The 14,793-nt window shown below is 41.1% G+C and overlaps 1 protein-coding gene across 1 annotated transcript in view; it reads right to left on the bottom strand.

The window, feature by feature from the left end:
- The window catches only part of plxna2 (plexin A2), a gene marked incomplete at its 5' end in the record, with an annotated part of 214,058 nt that overhangs the window by 90,374 nt on the left and 108,891 nt on the right, over nt 1–14,793 (bottom strand). Inside the window, one exon of the mRNA XM_079802461.1 lies at nt 2,645–2,768. Within this exon, the coding sequence (XP_079658587.1) occupies nt 2,645–2,768 (124 nt within the window). The remainder of the gene's footprint in view (nt 1–2,644; nt 2,769–14,793) is intronic.

Here is a 14,793-nt window from a genome sequence, read left to right as displayed (position 1 = left end):
AGACCAGAAAGTTTCAAGCTGAAAAAAAAAAGTATAAATAATTGCAATAAAAAAACCAAAAAATAATTGCAATTATACAACTATTATTTTATATCTATATTAATTTTATATTATAAATGACATTATTATAAATACCGACTACATGTTTGAACCACGTGTGCTAACCACCAAGCCATGGCTCCAACAGAAGCTCATTTCTGATCAAATAACCTCAGTCTCCGCACACGGGCAAAGTTCATTCTGCAGCACCAGCACGCAGCAGATGGTCTCACACAGCATAAACTCCAGCCATCATTACAGACTTAACCTTATCAAGACTCTTGCTCAAAGAGGGTTGAAACTGGGCATTTAACAATCCATCCACCCTTTATCTTTGAACTACATCTATTGTATTTCACACGAATAATCTTGCACATCTTCTCAAAGCACGCATGGTCCTCTGAAGTCATTCTCTGGGGGGGACCGGTGACACATAGGATGAAGCTCACAGGCTATAAATACACACATTTCACATGCCAGAAGGGAAGTTCAGGCTGGTCTTCTCACCACCGAAGAAGAGGACAATTATTACTGTGACATTTGTTAAGATTGCTCGGCTATCTTTTTTTTTTTTACCATATCGTTTTCAACCGTTTTAGCTGTCTTGCAGCTCTTTTGAGAGTATGTACATTCGGGTCATCTCATTGACTTCTTTTACCCTCTTTTTTAAAAATTTCCCATGTATATATGGCATCTAATTACTTCAAAACCACACGGCTGTTTGTTTCTGCACTCTTTAAGCTAGTGCGTTATGAGTGACAGCTACAGAATTGCTAATTAGCCATCTTGTTATTCGTTGTAGATACACCGACTGTACTCAAACATCGAGACAAAACATTGTTTGCGGTAAGCATGGTCTATAAAGCATTGTCTGACCATAACAAAATTGACGAGACGTGATTGGTGTCTCTATGTTTTGCCTTTGCTCCTTTCATTGCACGTTAGCGGTTTCTCATTTCTCTTCGTGGCTGCCGATGTGCAGGGAGGGCTAATTGTTGCAAGCATTTCTAATAAAGGTAATTTGATTGTTTTTGGTGCTTTTCATGCTCCTCTGGCGCCCGTGCGGATGGGTTTTGTTGTCATGGTGATGGTTTCCCTTCATTGTGCGACGCGCAGAGCAGCGGTGACCCTGTTGTCATGTTGTTCAGCGCTTCGGCACGACAGAAACATCTAATTTAGAGCCGGACGCCTCATTATCTTAATCAGGTAGCTGTGATACAGGGACTCTATCAATTATCTGGACATCACAATTTTTTTTCCTGGCTTCCAAGGGAAGTCTACCCAAGGTGAATACCTTCATATTTACTTGTATGCCTGAGACACTTGCTATATATGGGTGATTCTATAATTGCAGGTTCATTTGGTGGACAAAGTCATTCTTTTTTGGTTATATTTTAATTATTTGAATGATTTGTTATGGAACATTGTCATGGATCACAAGATGTTTCAGGCCATAACAATATAACATTTTCTGTTGTCTTATGTAGCAGAAAATCATGATTTCTTGTTGTCCGAATTATCCGTCAGTGTATTTTTACACAGATATAACTATTCGTCTAGTTATCCATCTGTGTATTTTTTCCTTGTGTAATCAAAATATTTTATTTCACTTTTCTTTTGGTAATATTTCATTTATTTTACTTAAAAATAGTAATTTTCCTAATTCTACAACATTAAATTGTTTAAAAATAACTTATCTTATAAAAATGTGTCAGTAAATCTTGTGTCAACTCTGTTACCGTACTTTACTTCGCCTTTAAATTGGTGGAATTATCTCCCACAACTATGCAAGATACAGGAAATTATGTCACTTCCCCTCGCTTATAAGATGTGAAGCACTGAAAGGTATGTGTGCTCTATCTCTGGGAAAATATTTTAATCTCAAAAGTTATTTTGTAAAACACCAAAACTGTTACCACAATATCAAAAGGAAAACAGAATGTATCACTGATCACACAGTGGGTTGTTTAAAAGTATTTTAATCATTATTTCATTAGTGTCATGTGCTCTTAGCATTTATGCTAGCAAGTGAATTTTTTGGCTAAAAAGTTTAAAATTGTAAATTCTATTACCATCAAACTCTGTTACCAAGGTAGAGTAACAATGTTGATAGAACTGACAGTAACAGAGTTGCCAGACTTTACTTTAAAGAAATCCGTTTTTTTGTTAAAAGTAAAACTTAACTTTTTGAAATGCAAAATGTATCTCTAATTATAGAACTCATACTACATACTTTTTGCATGAATAAAAAGTATCCATGAGGGTAAACCTAAAAATAATGTCCAAAAGCCCTGAATCCATGTCTTTGTCTCCTTGAACACAACTCCTACTCCGGCCCACACGCTTATTTGGCATCTCACCCACGCATATACCTTTCCCAAAGGCCTCTGTTCCCAGATATTGCGCTCTTCGAGCCCTCCCACACAGCACATGCTTTCCAAATCCAAAACTGTTTATCTAACATCGCACTGAAAACTAATTCATGCAAATTTTTCTCGCTAGAAAGAATTTGAGCTCCTGTATTTCAGTCAACATCACCTTGAGGTTGTTAAGGTGTTTGTGTTCTTGCGAGTAAAGGTTATAAATGGTTTGTGAGGCGTCTCACCGGTACACTGGGTTCAGACACAGCGATGCTGTCCGGGTACACGGTGGCTTTCACACACTGACTCAGTGTGGCGGCGAAACGGTACGGCTCGTTTGCCCGCTCGCAACGATCCCTTTGAGAACACCTATATGAGAGAGAGAGAGAGAGAGAGAGACAGAGAGAGAGAGAGAGAGAGTGCACAGTGGTTAGTATAGTAAATATTGGGACAACCACAAATATTCACATTTATTAATTTAGCAGACACTACAGTGCATTCAGAACAAACATATTAATCAGCATGCGTCTTCACTGGGAATCATTGCAAGCACCGTACACTCTTTAAAATAAAGTTTCTTTATTGGCCTATATGGTTCCATGAAGAACCTTTAAAAGGATAGTTCACCCAAAAATGAAAAAAATTACCCCGTGATTTACTCATCCTCAAGCAATCTTAGGTGTATATGACATTCTTCTTTCAGACGAATACAATCGGAGTTATATTAAAAAATGTCCTGGCTAATCCAAGCTTTATAATGGCAGTGAATGGGAGCCCAAAAATGTAAGCCAAAAAAAGTGTATCCATCCATTATAAAAGTAAACCATATGGCTCCGGGAGGTTAATAAAGGCCTTCTGAAGAGAATCGATGCGTTTGTGTAAGAAAAATATCCATATTTAACACGCAAGTAAAATATCTAGCTGCTGCCAGACCGTCTTCCGTATTCGACTTGCGGAAAAAGAGTAACTGGCGCAACTTATGACGTTGGACGCAGTGTAACACCTTGTCCTAACTACACGCGCCGCGACACGCGATAAAAGGCATCTTTTCCATGTTAATTAGAGTTTTTGTCCTAACCAGCCGCGACATATGACATATTCGTATATTCGATGACAAAGATTTAGTAACTCAGCATGTATTTTAGTAATGTTTAAAGGCGCCATGAAATAAAATTTTACAATTCGTATTTTTATATTTAATATTGTAGTGTTTACTATAACTGATTTATCTGTGCACTTCATTAATTTTTAAAAATTCATTTACCCTTATAATCTTTAATCAAATACGTTAACTTATACCCTCCCCCATCGAAACGACTTCTCTTCTCTCCCGGTCATGTGCTATGGCGCGAGGGCGGGATTATCGCCCCCTGTCTCGTTTCTGTACCGCCTCTCAGAAACCTATCACTGATCGTAGCAATATGGTTGTTAGGTGCATTTTTCTCGGTGTACACAATACCTTCTTCAAGAAGGACTTGAGGCAAAAAGAGAGAAATATATGAGAAATAAAAGCTTTTTTTATGTAAAAATTACAGCTTGTCGTGACGGCTCGCACTTAGGAATGCAGCGTGTGTGAATGCGCTTACGGCGCGCCCCCCTTATAAGGGAGAGCTGAGAAAAAAGTTTTACAGAAATAAAGCCATAAAAGGCTTAAAATAAGTGAAATCTGTAGCATAAACCAGCGAAAACTGAGGAAATATGCTCACTAACATATGTAGAAAAGATTTAGAGAGAAAATACATTTATTTAAGAGATAGATCGAGTTTTTCTCCACAACTGAATGCAAACTGGCATTCAAATCTGCCTCCATTTTGTTAGCAACGCCCAACTTCCAACGATCCAATCAATTCCCGAAGGACGAAATCAAGCCTCGCCCTACATTTTTTTCTCATTTCAGAAGCCGTTTCACTCGGATATACGTCACAATAAGGAGAAAAAAACAATCTCAGCTTCCTTTTCACGCAGACTTTAAATTGTGTAATATTTGTGAATTTGATTATGCGGCTACTTATCCATTTCCTTGCGAGTGGCATCAAGTTTAATCTCTGGTGCCGTGCACTTGCCGCGAGAGCCCGCCCACACGCTGTTCTGATTGGCTGTGTTTTTTGATTGATTTGTGGCATCTCGTAGTTGCGTCTGGTTTGGACAGACAAGTTGCTTGTCGCTGGACTCTTATTGCGTTGCGTGTAGTTAGGACACAGGGTAAGCGTTTTGAACTGCGAGAGGCATTACACTTTCTTACACTGCTTGGATTAGCCAGGACATTTTTTAATATAACTCCGATTGTATTCATCTCAAAGAAGAATCTCAAATACAACTAGGATGGGAAAAAGGTTCTTTATAGTGGAAAAATATTCTTTAGATTATTAAAATGTTCATCACACTAAGAACCAAAAATGGTTCTCTTATGGCATCACTGCGAAAACACCAGAGTGTAGGAAGATAACCCTTCTCTCACCTCATAAAGTTAAGAGTAACACAAACCAATAATAAAAAATATAATTTATGTTTAAGGAATATTCACTTAAATGAAATTCTGTCATTTACTCTCCTTCATGGCAAATGAAGACCATGTTTATTTCTAAAACACATTAAAAACAACAGGGGTTGATGCACAGTGCAGTACAATTACATAAAACACACAAAAACTATAGAAGTGACAAAGTACACAATATGTCTTCTGAAGCTGAACAGTGAACAATGTGTAAAAAGGCAGAAATTGAAGTCATTATTTGCTGAAAGACTTCTCCTCTGCCAAAGTTTTCAAATCTCATTCAATTCAAGAATGATGCATTAAGATGTGTCACACTAAAGGAAGGTTAAAGGAAGTCAAGACACACCAGAACTAATGACGTTTGATACAATAAAGTTAAATCTGGTACAACGACTCGGCATAAATGAGATTTCAGAACTATAAAGGAATAATTAAACTATAAGGAAATTGTAATTTTATTTTAAACTATAAAGGATAATAATAATAATAATTTAAAAAAGATATTTTAGCAGTTCAACGCTTCCCATTATGAAAAAGAGCACTCTGGACATTCTCCAATATGTCATCTTTTGTGTTCCTTTGGAATGACATGAGGGTGAGTAAAAGAACTTCCAGAACTTTCTTCTCAAATGTTCATTTCTAGGTGAACTACATCTTTAGTGTTCAAAAGCTTTGTGATCAGTAAGATTTGTTAATGTTTTTGAAAGAGGTCTCTTATGCTTACCAAGTAATATTGTGAAATATTAAAACTTAAAATAACTTTTATTTTAATATTTTAAAATGTAATTTATTCCCGTGATGGCAAAGATGTCTTCAGTGTCACATGATCCTTCAGAAATCAATCTAATATGATGATCTGGTGCTCAAGAAACATTTCTTATATTCTTATATTATCAATGTTGATAATGAGTCAACCGTAATACTTTTTTTTTTTTTTTTTAAGGTTTCTTTGATGCTAAAATGAATTGAAAGTTCAAATGAACAGCTTTAATTTGAAATTGAAATCTTTTTTAACATTATAAATGTCTTTACTATCATTTTTTGCTCAATTGAATGCATCCTTGCTTTAAAACTGTATCCCATCCTTGCTTTAACACTGTATCCCATCAAATGCGTTTCATTTTCACAAAGGCTACATGAGCATCACCGCTGACTTTAGCTGCTGTCCTTGGTGCTGAACACTTCCATCACTTTCCTTTGAAAGAGCAATCAGTAACTTCTAATTCCAGACCATCTGATCAGACATCACATGTCTAAAGCTGTCATTACTGTCACGAGCCAACAATTTTCATGTCCTAGACATGTATGATTCCAGAATACATTTTTTTGTACTTGGCTAAAGGCACTGATGGACAAGAAAATGCCACTTTTTTATTCTAAATGACCATTTTTACTAATTTCTGTTACTCATTTTCACAGTTGATTTATCCTACTGATATAAATCGTACTGTACTTTTGCAAATCTGAGGGTTGTTATTTTTACTTTTCACACCATATTCATTCAGCCTGTCACTTGCTTTTGACTCAGCCTCCCTCTCTCTTTGCTCCTCTATCTCTGACAAAGAGCGAGTAGGCTTGCAATTTGCCGTGTCTTTTTAACATGCCTAATGCTCCGGGGGGGAAATGACACTTAATGTGCTTTCAGATGTCCGGGACGGCTTGTGCATACTTCGCTGTCTGAAAATGTGGGTGTGTGTTTGTCTGCGTGAATGTGTACATCTCACTGAGCCGCCAAATCCAGGAGCCGGGTTTGATTTTGGAGGAGGAGGTGGGTGTACTTGGGATGCTGCGTTGCCATGGCACCAGGAGACGGCCATTATAATGTGTGTTCATGTAAGTGTCTATACTTAGTGGGCAAGCTCTTCTCTCTCTTTCATTAAATGAAGTGCGCGTCCCCTGTACACATCGTTTTGTCTCCAGAGGGGTTTATTCTGCTTCTCGACAGCCCTAGTCCTCGAAAGACCTGAATGAAATGCTTAGAAAGCTGCATACACATACAAATCAAAGAAAACGCCTAAACACACAAGCACACACATACAGTATGATTAATATACTCGAAAAGTCAAGGTTTCTTGCACCACACGGTTGTATATAGTTTTACTTATGTACCATTTTCCACCTTCTGTCTGGCCCTTAGAATTAAACAGTTTTTTTTAGCTACTGTACCTTTAATATGCAAATAAGCTCTGCTATGATTGGCTAAACTCTTTGCATGGGAAAACTACAGTTAATTATGAATAAACGTAGCAGTAATATGTTAAAGGTTGTGTATGTGACAAGCTTTAAGATTTATGAATGACTTGTTTTCAGTGTGTGTGTAAGAGAGCGAGAGCGAGAGAGAGACATAGACAAAGGAGGGTAATGGTAGTGGTGGGTTAACCTTTGGGTTTTTCTCTACCGCCTGCTTTTAGCCCTGTGCACCAGACAGGCAATTACAGTGTCTTTTTTCCTCCTTACACACTCAACACACACACTCAGCCCTGACGCGAGGAGACAGGTGACAAGAGAAGATTTTCCCTGGTTTCTTTCCTACTTTCTTACCAGAGGCCCCAAAACATCCCGCGAGGTGTGTGGCGAGACACCTGATTGAGCAAACCTCTGAGGGAGGAGAAGAGGGGAGGTTTTACAGATGGATAAAAGCCCCTCTTTGCTTAAAGCTAAGAAAAAAGCTGCGGGAGTGTTGTGAACTTCTCCCTGGGAGGACTTAGATGAGACAAAATAAGAGGAGAGGAGACGAGACGAGAGAAAAGTTGAGAAAAAAGGGTTGAGATGAGTAAAGACGAGAAGTGAAGAGACGAGACAAAAAGAGAACTGAGATGAGAAGAGTAGAACAGAGTAGAGTAGAGTAGAGCAGTAGAGCAGAGACGAGATGAGACGAGAGAAAAGTTGAGAAAGAAGGGTCGAGATGAGTAAAGACGAAAAGTGAAGAGACCAGACAAAAAGAGAACAACTGAGTAGAGTAGAGCAGAGAGTAGAGCAGAGCAGAGTAGAGCAGAGCAGAGAGTAGAGCAGAGTAGAGTAGAGCAGAGTAGAGAGTAGAGTAGAGTAGAGCAGAGTAGAGAGTAGAGTAGAGCAGAGTAGAGAGTAGAGCAGAGCAGAGTAAAGCAGAGTAGAGAGTAGAGCAGAGTAGAGCAGAGCAGAACAGAGAGTAGAGTAGAGAGTAGAGCAGTGCAGAGTAGAGTAGAGTAGAGAGTAGAGCAGAGTAGAGCAGAGCAGAGCAGAACAGAGCAGAACAGAGAGTAGAGCAGAGTAGAGCAGAGCAGAGCAGAGCAGAACAGAACAGAGAGTAGAGCAGAGTAGAGTAGAGCAGAGTAGAGCAGAGTAGAGAGTAGAGCAGAGTAGAGTAGAGCAGAGTAGAGCAGAGTAGAGAGTAGAGCAGAGTAGAGTAGAGCAGAACAGAGCAGAACAGAGAGTAGAGCAGAGTAGAGCAGAGCAGAGAGTAGAGCAGAGCAGAGAGTAGAGCAGAGTAGAGTAGAGCAGAGTAGAGCAGAGTAGAGTAGAGCAGAGTAGAGCAGAGTAGAGAGTAGAGCAGAGTAGAGTAGAGCAGAGTAGAGCAGAGTAGAGAGTAGAGCAGAGTAGAGTAGAGCAGAACAGAGCAGAACAGAGAGTAGAGCAGAGTAGAGCAGAGCAGAGAGTAGAGCAGAGTAGAGTAGAGCAGAGTAGAGCAGAGCAGAGAGTAGAGCAGAGTAGAGCAGAGCAGAGTAGAGCAGAGTAGAGCAGAGCAGAGCAGAGTAGAGCAGAGTAGAGTAGAGCAGAGCAGAGCAGAGTAGAGTAGAGCAGAGTAGAGCAGAGCAGAGCAGAGCAGAGTAGAGCAGAGCAGAGTAGAGTAGAGCAGAGCAGAGCAGAGTAGAGCAGAGCAGAGTAGAGAGTAGAGTAGAGCAGAGCAGAGTAGAGTAGAGCAGAGTAGAGAGTAGAGCAGAGCAGAGTAGAGCAGAGTAGAGAGTAGAGCAGAGCAGAGTAGAGCAGAGCAGAGTAGAGCAGAGCAGAGCAGAGTAGAGAGTAGAGCAGAGCAGAGTAGAGCAGAGTAGAGAGTAGAGCAGAGCAGAGTAGAGCAGAGCAGAGCAGAGTAGAGTAGAGCAGAGCAGAGTAGAGTAGAGCAGAGCAGAGTAGAGCAGAGTAGAGAGTAGAGCAGAGCAGAGCAGAGCAGAGTAGAGCAGAGTAGAGAGTAGAGCAGAGCAGAGTAGAGCAGAGCAGAGTAGAGTAGAGCAGTGCAGAGTAGAGCAGAGCAGAGCAGAGTAGAGTAGAGCAGAGCAGAGTAGAGCAGTGCAGAGTAGAGCAGGGCAGAGCAGAGTAGAGCAGAGCAGAGTAGAGCAGAGCAGAGTAGAGTAGAGTAGAGCAGAGCAGAGCAGAGTAGAGCAGAGTAGAGTAGAGCAGAGTAGAGCAGAGCAGAGTAGAGCAGAGCAGAGCAGAGTAGAGCAGAGTAGAGCAGAGCAGAGTAGAGCAGAGCAGAGTAGAGAGAAGAGCAGAGTAGAGCAGAGCAGAGTAGAGTAGAGCAGAGTAGAGCAGAGCAGAGTAGAGTAGAGCAGAGTAGAGCAGAGTAGAGAGTAGAGCAGAGTAGAGCAGAGCAGAGTAGAGAGTAGAGCAGAGCAGAGTAGAGCAGAGCAGAGTAGAGCAGAGCAGAGTAGAGCAGAGTAGAGAGTAGAGCAGAGCAGAGCAGAGTAGAGCAGAGCAGAGTAGAGCAGAGTAGAGTAGAGTAGAGCAGAGTAGAGTAGAGTAGAGTAGAGTAGAGTAGAGAGTAGAGCAGAGCAGAGTAGAGCAGAGCAGAGTAGAGCAGAGCAGAGTAGAGCAGAGCAGAGTAGAGAGTAGAGCAGAGCAGAGTAGAGCAGAGCAGAGTAGAGCAGAGCAGAGTAGAGCAGAGCAGAGTAGAGAGTAGAGCAGAGCAGAGCAGAGCAGAGTAGAGTAGAGAGTAGAGCAGAGCAGAGTAGAGCAGAGCAGAGTAGAGCAGAGCAGAGTAGAGCAGAGCAGAGTAGAGAGTAGAGCAGAGCAGAGTAGAGCAGAGCAGAGTAGAGCAGAGCAGAGTAGAGCAGAGCAGAGTAGAGTAGAGCAGAGTAGAGTAGAGTAGAGCAGAGCAGAGTAGAGCAGAGTAGAGTAGAGTAGAGCAGAGCAGAGTAGAGCAGAGTAGAGTAGAGTAGAGCAGAGTAGAGCAGAGCAGAGTAGAGCAGAGTAGAGTAGAGCAGAGCAGAGTAGAGCAGAGTAGAGTAGAGCAGAGTAGAGCAGAGTAGAGTAGAGCAGAGCAGAGTAGAGTAGAGCAGAGTAGAGCAGAGTAGAGTAGAGTAGAGTAGAGTAGAGTAGAGTAGAGCAGAGTAGAGCAGAGTAGAGCAGAGCAGAGTAGAGTAGAGTAGAGCAGAGTAGAGCAGAGCAGAGTAGAGCAGAGTAGAGCAGAGCAGAGTAGAGTAGAGTAGAGCAGAGCAGAGTAGAGCAGAGTAGAGTAGAGCAGAGCAGAGCAGAGTAGAGTAGAGCAGAGTAGAGTAGAGCAGAGTAGAGCAGAGTAGAGTAGAGCAGAGCAGAGCAGAGTAGAGTAGAGTAGAGCAGAGTAGAGTAGAGCAGAGTAGAGCAGAGTAGAGCAGAGTAGAGCAGAGTAGAGTAGAGTAGAGTAGAGCAGAGTAGAGTAGAGTAGAGCAGAGTAGAGCAGAGTAGAGTAGAGTAGAGCAGAGTAGAGCAGAGTAGAGTAGAGCAGAGCAGAGTAGAGTAGAGTAGAGTAGAGCAGAGCAGAGTAGAGTAGAGTAGAGCAGAGTAGAGCAGAGTAGAGCAGAGTAGAGCAGAGTAGAGTAGAGCAGAGTAGAGCAGAGTAGAGTAGAGCAGAGCAGAGTAGAGTAGAGTAGAGCAGAGTAGAGCAGAGTAGAGTAGAGCAGAGCAGAGTAGAGTAGAGTAGAGTAGAGCAGAGTAGAGTAGAGCAGAGTAGAGCAGAGTAGAGTAGAGTAGAGCAGAGTAGAGTAGAGCAGAGCAGAGTAGAGTAGAGCAGAGCAGAGTAGAGTAGAGCAGAGTAGAGTAGAGTAGAGCAGAGCAGAGCAGAGTAGAGTAGAGTAGAGTAGAGCAGAGTAGAGTAGAGCAGAGTAGAGCAGAGTAGAGTAGAGTAGAGCAGAGTAGAGTAGAGCAGAGTAGAGTAGAGTAGAGTAGAGCAGAGCAGAGTAGAGTAGAGCAGAGCAGAGTAGAGTAGAGTAGAGCAGAGCAGAGTAGAGTAGAGCAGAGCAGAGTAGAGCAGAGTAGAGTAGAGTAGAGCAGAGTAGAGCAGAGTAGAGTAGAGCAGAGCAGAGTAGAGCAGAGTAGAGTAGAGCAGAGCAGAGTAGAGCAGAGTAGAGTAGAGCAGAGCAGAGTAGAGTAGAGCAGAGTAGAGCAGAGTAGAGCAGAGCAGAGCAGAGCAGAGTAGAGTAGAGTAGAGCAGAGTAGAGCAGAGCAGAGAGTAGAACAGAGAAGAAACGAGAGAAAAGTTGAGAAAAAAGGGTTGAGATGAGTAAAGATGAGAAGTGAAGAAACAAGACAAAAAGAGAACAACTGAGTAGAGTAGAGCAGAGTAGAACAGAGTAGAGACGAGAGAAAAGTTGAGAAAAAAGGGTTGAGATGATTAAAGACAAGAAGTGAAGAAACAAGACAATAAGAGAACAGATGAGATTAGATGAGTAGAGAACACAAGTCGAGACGATACAAGAGAAAGAGAAGAGAAGATGAAATGGGATGGGATGGCGAAAAAACAAGATGCGGAGAGAAGGAACGAGGCAAGACAAGTAGAGAGGCTAACAAGAAGAACACCAAGTAAAACAACCTCTCATCTTCATATTGTCCCAATACTTGTCCAACAGATGAAATAATTCACTCATAAACAGCCTGTGAGTGTGAATCTGCTTCCATCCCTCCAGATCAATATGTAATTAGGAATTCATTTAGCTGAGCATCAATCCCATATAACCCAAACATACACTAGAACCATCGAAGTTCAATTCTGAGGCCGAGGAGTAAACGGCTTGGCTCTGTAATGACCAGCGTATGATTGCCATAACCATAATGACGTTGCTTTAAATTAGCGTTAAACCAACTACACCAATCCTTCTGAACGTGTGCAGATGTCAATGGCATTTAATTGTTGTTAGCCAAAGGATTTTCATGGACTGTGTTGTACTCCACTATATCAGTGTAAAGGTGAGACGGCGGCAGGTCACTGCTTTATGAAATGATCATGATGATGGAAAGAGAAGAAACGACTCAAGATAAAAAAAGCTGTAATGTTCAGTCATGCCTGAGGTTGTTGCCACCTATACGGCGCTAAAAACTTTGATAATATTTTGAATGATACACTACAGTACTGTAGCCTGGATGCCAGCCGAACTTAGCCCCGCCCACAACATTTTTACTCGGGCAGTTCGGTCTGGACTTTCTCCGTAGAGAAGTAATTATGCCCGAACAGAAACTGTTCGGACCAATGAAATTGTCAGGGCGGGCTTTAGACGATGATGGACAGATGATAAACAGTAACGTAATCATCCACGTCACCAAAGAGCGCTTGGGTTCAATTTGTTCTAATCCTAAACAGAGAACTTGTTGTATATGCATTCACCTTTACTATTTCTCTCAGAAATGATGATCGTGTTGGTAAGTACTCTGTCTTTCCTTACATTCTTTTTTTACAACACGATGTGTTTACACTCAGCGTGCGTGCAGACAGGGTTGCCAAGTTTTTACAACAAAACCCGCCCAATTGCTAACGTTCCTCAAAACTAGCCAAAAACAAGCCCAATAGCTTTCCAGGGGGGGTTCTCCGGGGGAAAAAAAGGCATTTGGGGGGTAAAATATGTGTTATTTTGGCAGGGATGGCAGCTAAAAATCGCATTCCTGGGTCTGTATATCACATAATTGGGGTCGCTTCAACCCGCGGACTTGGCAACACAGTGCAGTTGAGTTCTGTTGACATTTGACAACTAACGTTATGCGTCGCTCCGTTGCTCTGATTGGTTGTAGGTCTATCCAATTGAGGCCTTTCCTGGTTCGGTTGAAACACGCCCCATAATCACAGCCCAACGGAGCAGTATCAGACTCATATTCTGACTAGAATTGAGTATGACGACGTCAGGCTAACAGTACTGCATACTACAGTCTGTAGTATGTGAAAAAAAAAGGCAATAAATGCTGTATTATAAACATGCACTAGTATGCAACATGACCTCACCATGTTTGTTCAATGACTTAATGCACACATTTAGGCCCCATTTTTGTATCGTATCGGCATTTCGTACATACGGATCAGGTGTTTTGGGAGCCTGAAACCGCAGTGGATAAATCTGAAAACGACACCCTTGCGTTTTCGTGTGTATTTTGTGAAACTATGATCTCGACCACCCCTCGTCTCGACCATAGTCAGACATCGCATGATCCAAATCTCTGTGGCAGAATTACAGCGCCACATACTGGTCTGGCATGTATACTACATCGTTTTGAGTCGGTTTCAATGGTTTCGTGTGTATGCAGACTTTTCTTGGGAAGAGAAAAAAAAAAGATTGGATAGGGACATCGTGTGGATGTGGCCTTAATTGCATTGTATCTCAATATAATCATTTAATAAATGATTAAGGGATGCATTAAATGATTAAATTAAATGATACATTATTTTATTATTAACATATTAATTACATTATAAATTAATGTATGCATTAATAAATTAATTTCCTAAATTAAATTTAGAAATTATTATAAAATAAGTTATAAGTTAATGCATTAATTGCAATGTTAAATTTAATTAAAGCTACACTGTGTAACTTTTTTAGTTTATTCTTAGCTAAAAACACTTAGTTCTTTCAAAAATATATGTGCTCATTAATGTATATTTACTTCTTTCAAGTAATAAAGTATTCTCGTAAGTTTATAATATGCCATTGAAAATACATACGGGTAATGGGTTCGAATGCGGGTCGCCATGTTGCCAGGTCGAACTGGAAGCCATATTAATCTTGGACTAAATCGGCCACCGTAAGAGTTAAAACGAAATCGGAATTGAGAGGAAGAGAAACTAATATTCACTGGATGGTCATTTACCCTTTAACCGCTAGATGGGGGAAAATATCACACAGTGTAGCTTTAAACATATTTTCATAATAATAAAAGAGTGATATTTTTTTTTCATTTGATTAATTTCCATGACTTTTCCAGACATTTTTTTAGGCTCATTCATCATATGGAATGTCAAGTCACATGCATAGCATCGTAAGACACAATATCTCACACATTGTGCGTTCAATGCATACAGTACAAATGGCAGAAATAGCATGAGTAGTATGCCAGTCCAGAATATCAAGGATGGCCGTGCGGGTACATCAGAGAGTGAGAGAGCGAATGTTTCCCCACAGCACGGATCAAACGCTGATCCCTGCTGTGAAGATCGTCTCTCTCCTGGAACGCCAGCCACATCCATGCAAACAAGACCCAAGCCGAGAGCTCACATACACACACACACTGCACTCGTGTACTGCATGATGTTAAATACGCTTACATTCTACCCTTAAACATTGATCAGTGCTAAGATTCCCAATCTCCCTCTTTCTCCGTATAATGAGCTAAATCCTAAAAGCGATTATGGATCCGTAGGAATGATCTCCGCTAAGCAACTGTTGGATCACTGATATTAAAACAGCCTTTGACCTCAAAGGAGTTCAGCCAATCAGATCATCTCCAGGATTAGTGTTCTCCACGGGCCAAGAAGATTAGTCCGCCTAAATCTGACAGCAAACTTTATGCTCTCACTCCTCCTTATTTCGGTCTCCTCCCAGTTTCAGGGTCCTAACTGGGCATTGAGAGACGTCTCTGGGTCTAATGCCAGATAGACCGATATCAGACAGATGCTGTGTGCCTTCATAATCTAAACACCGGCAGAATTAGTGATGCCTCTTATGTTCAAACACTATCTTGCTTTCAGTC

The sequence above is a fragment of the Gobio gobio genome (assembly GCF_949357685.1).
Source record: "Gobio gobio genome assembly, chromosome: 21".
Lineage (NCBI taxonomy): Eukaryota > Metazoa > Chordata > Actinopteri > Cypriniformes > Gobionidae > Gobio > Gobio gobio.
Note: the sequence above shows the minus strand (reverse complement) of the source record. Positions and strands in the feature narration are given on the sequence as shown.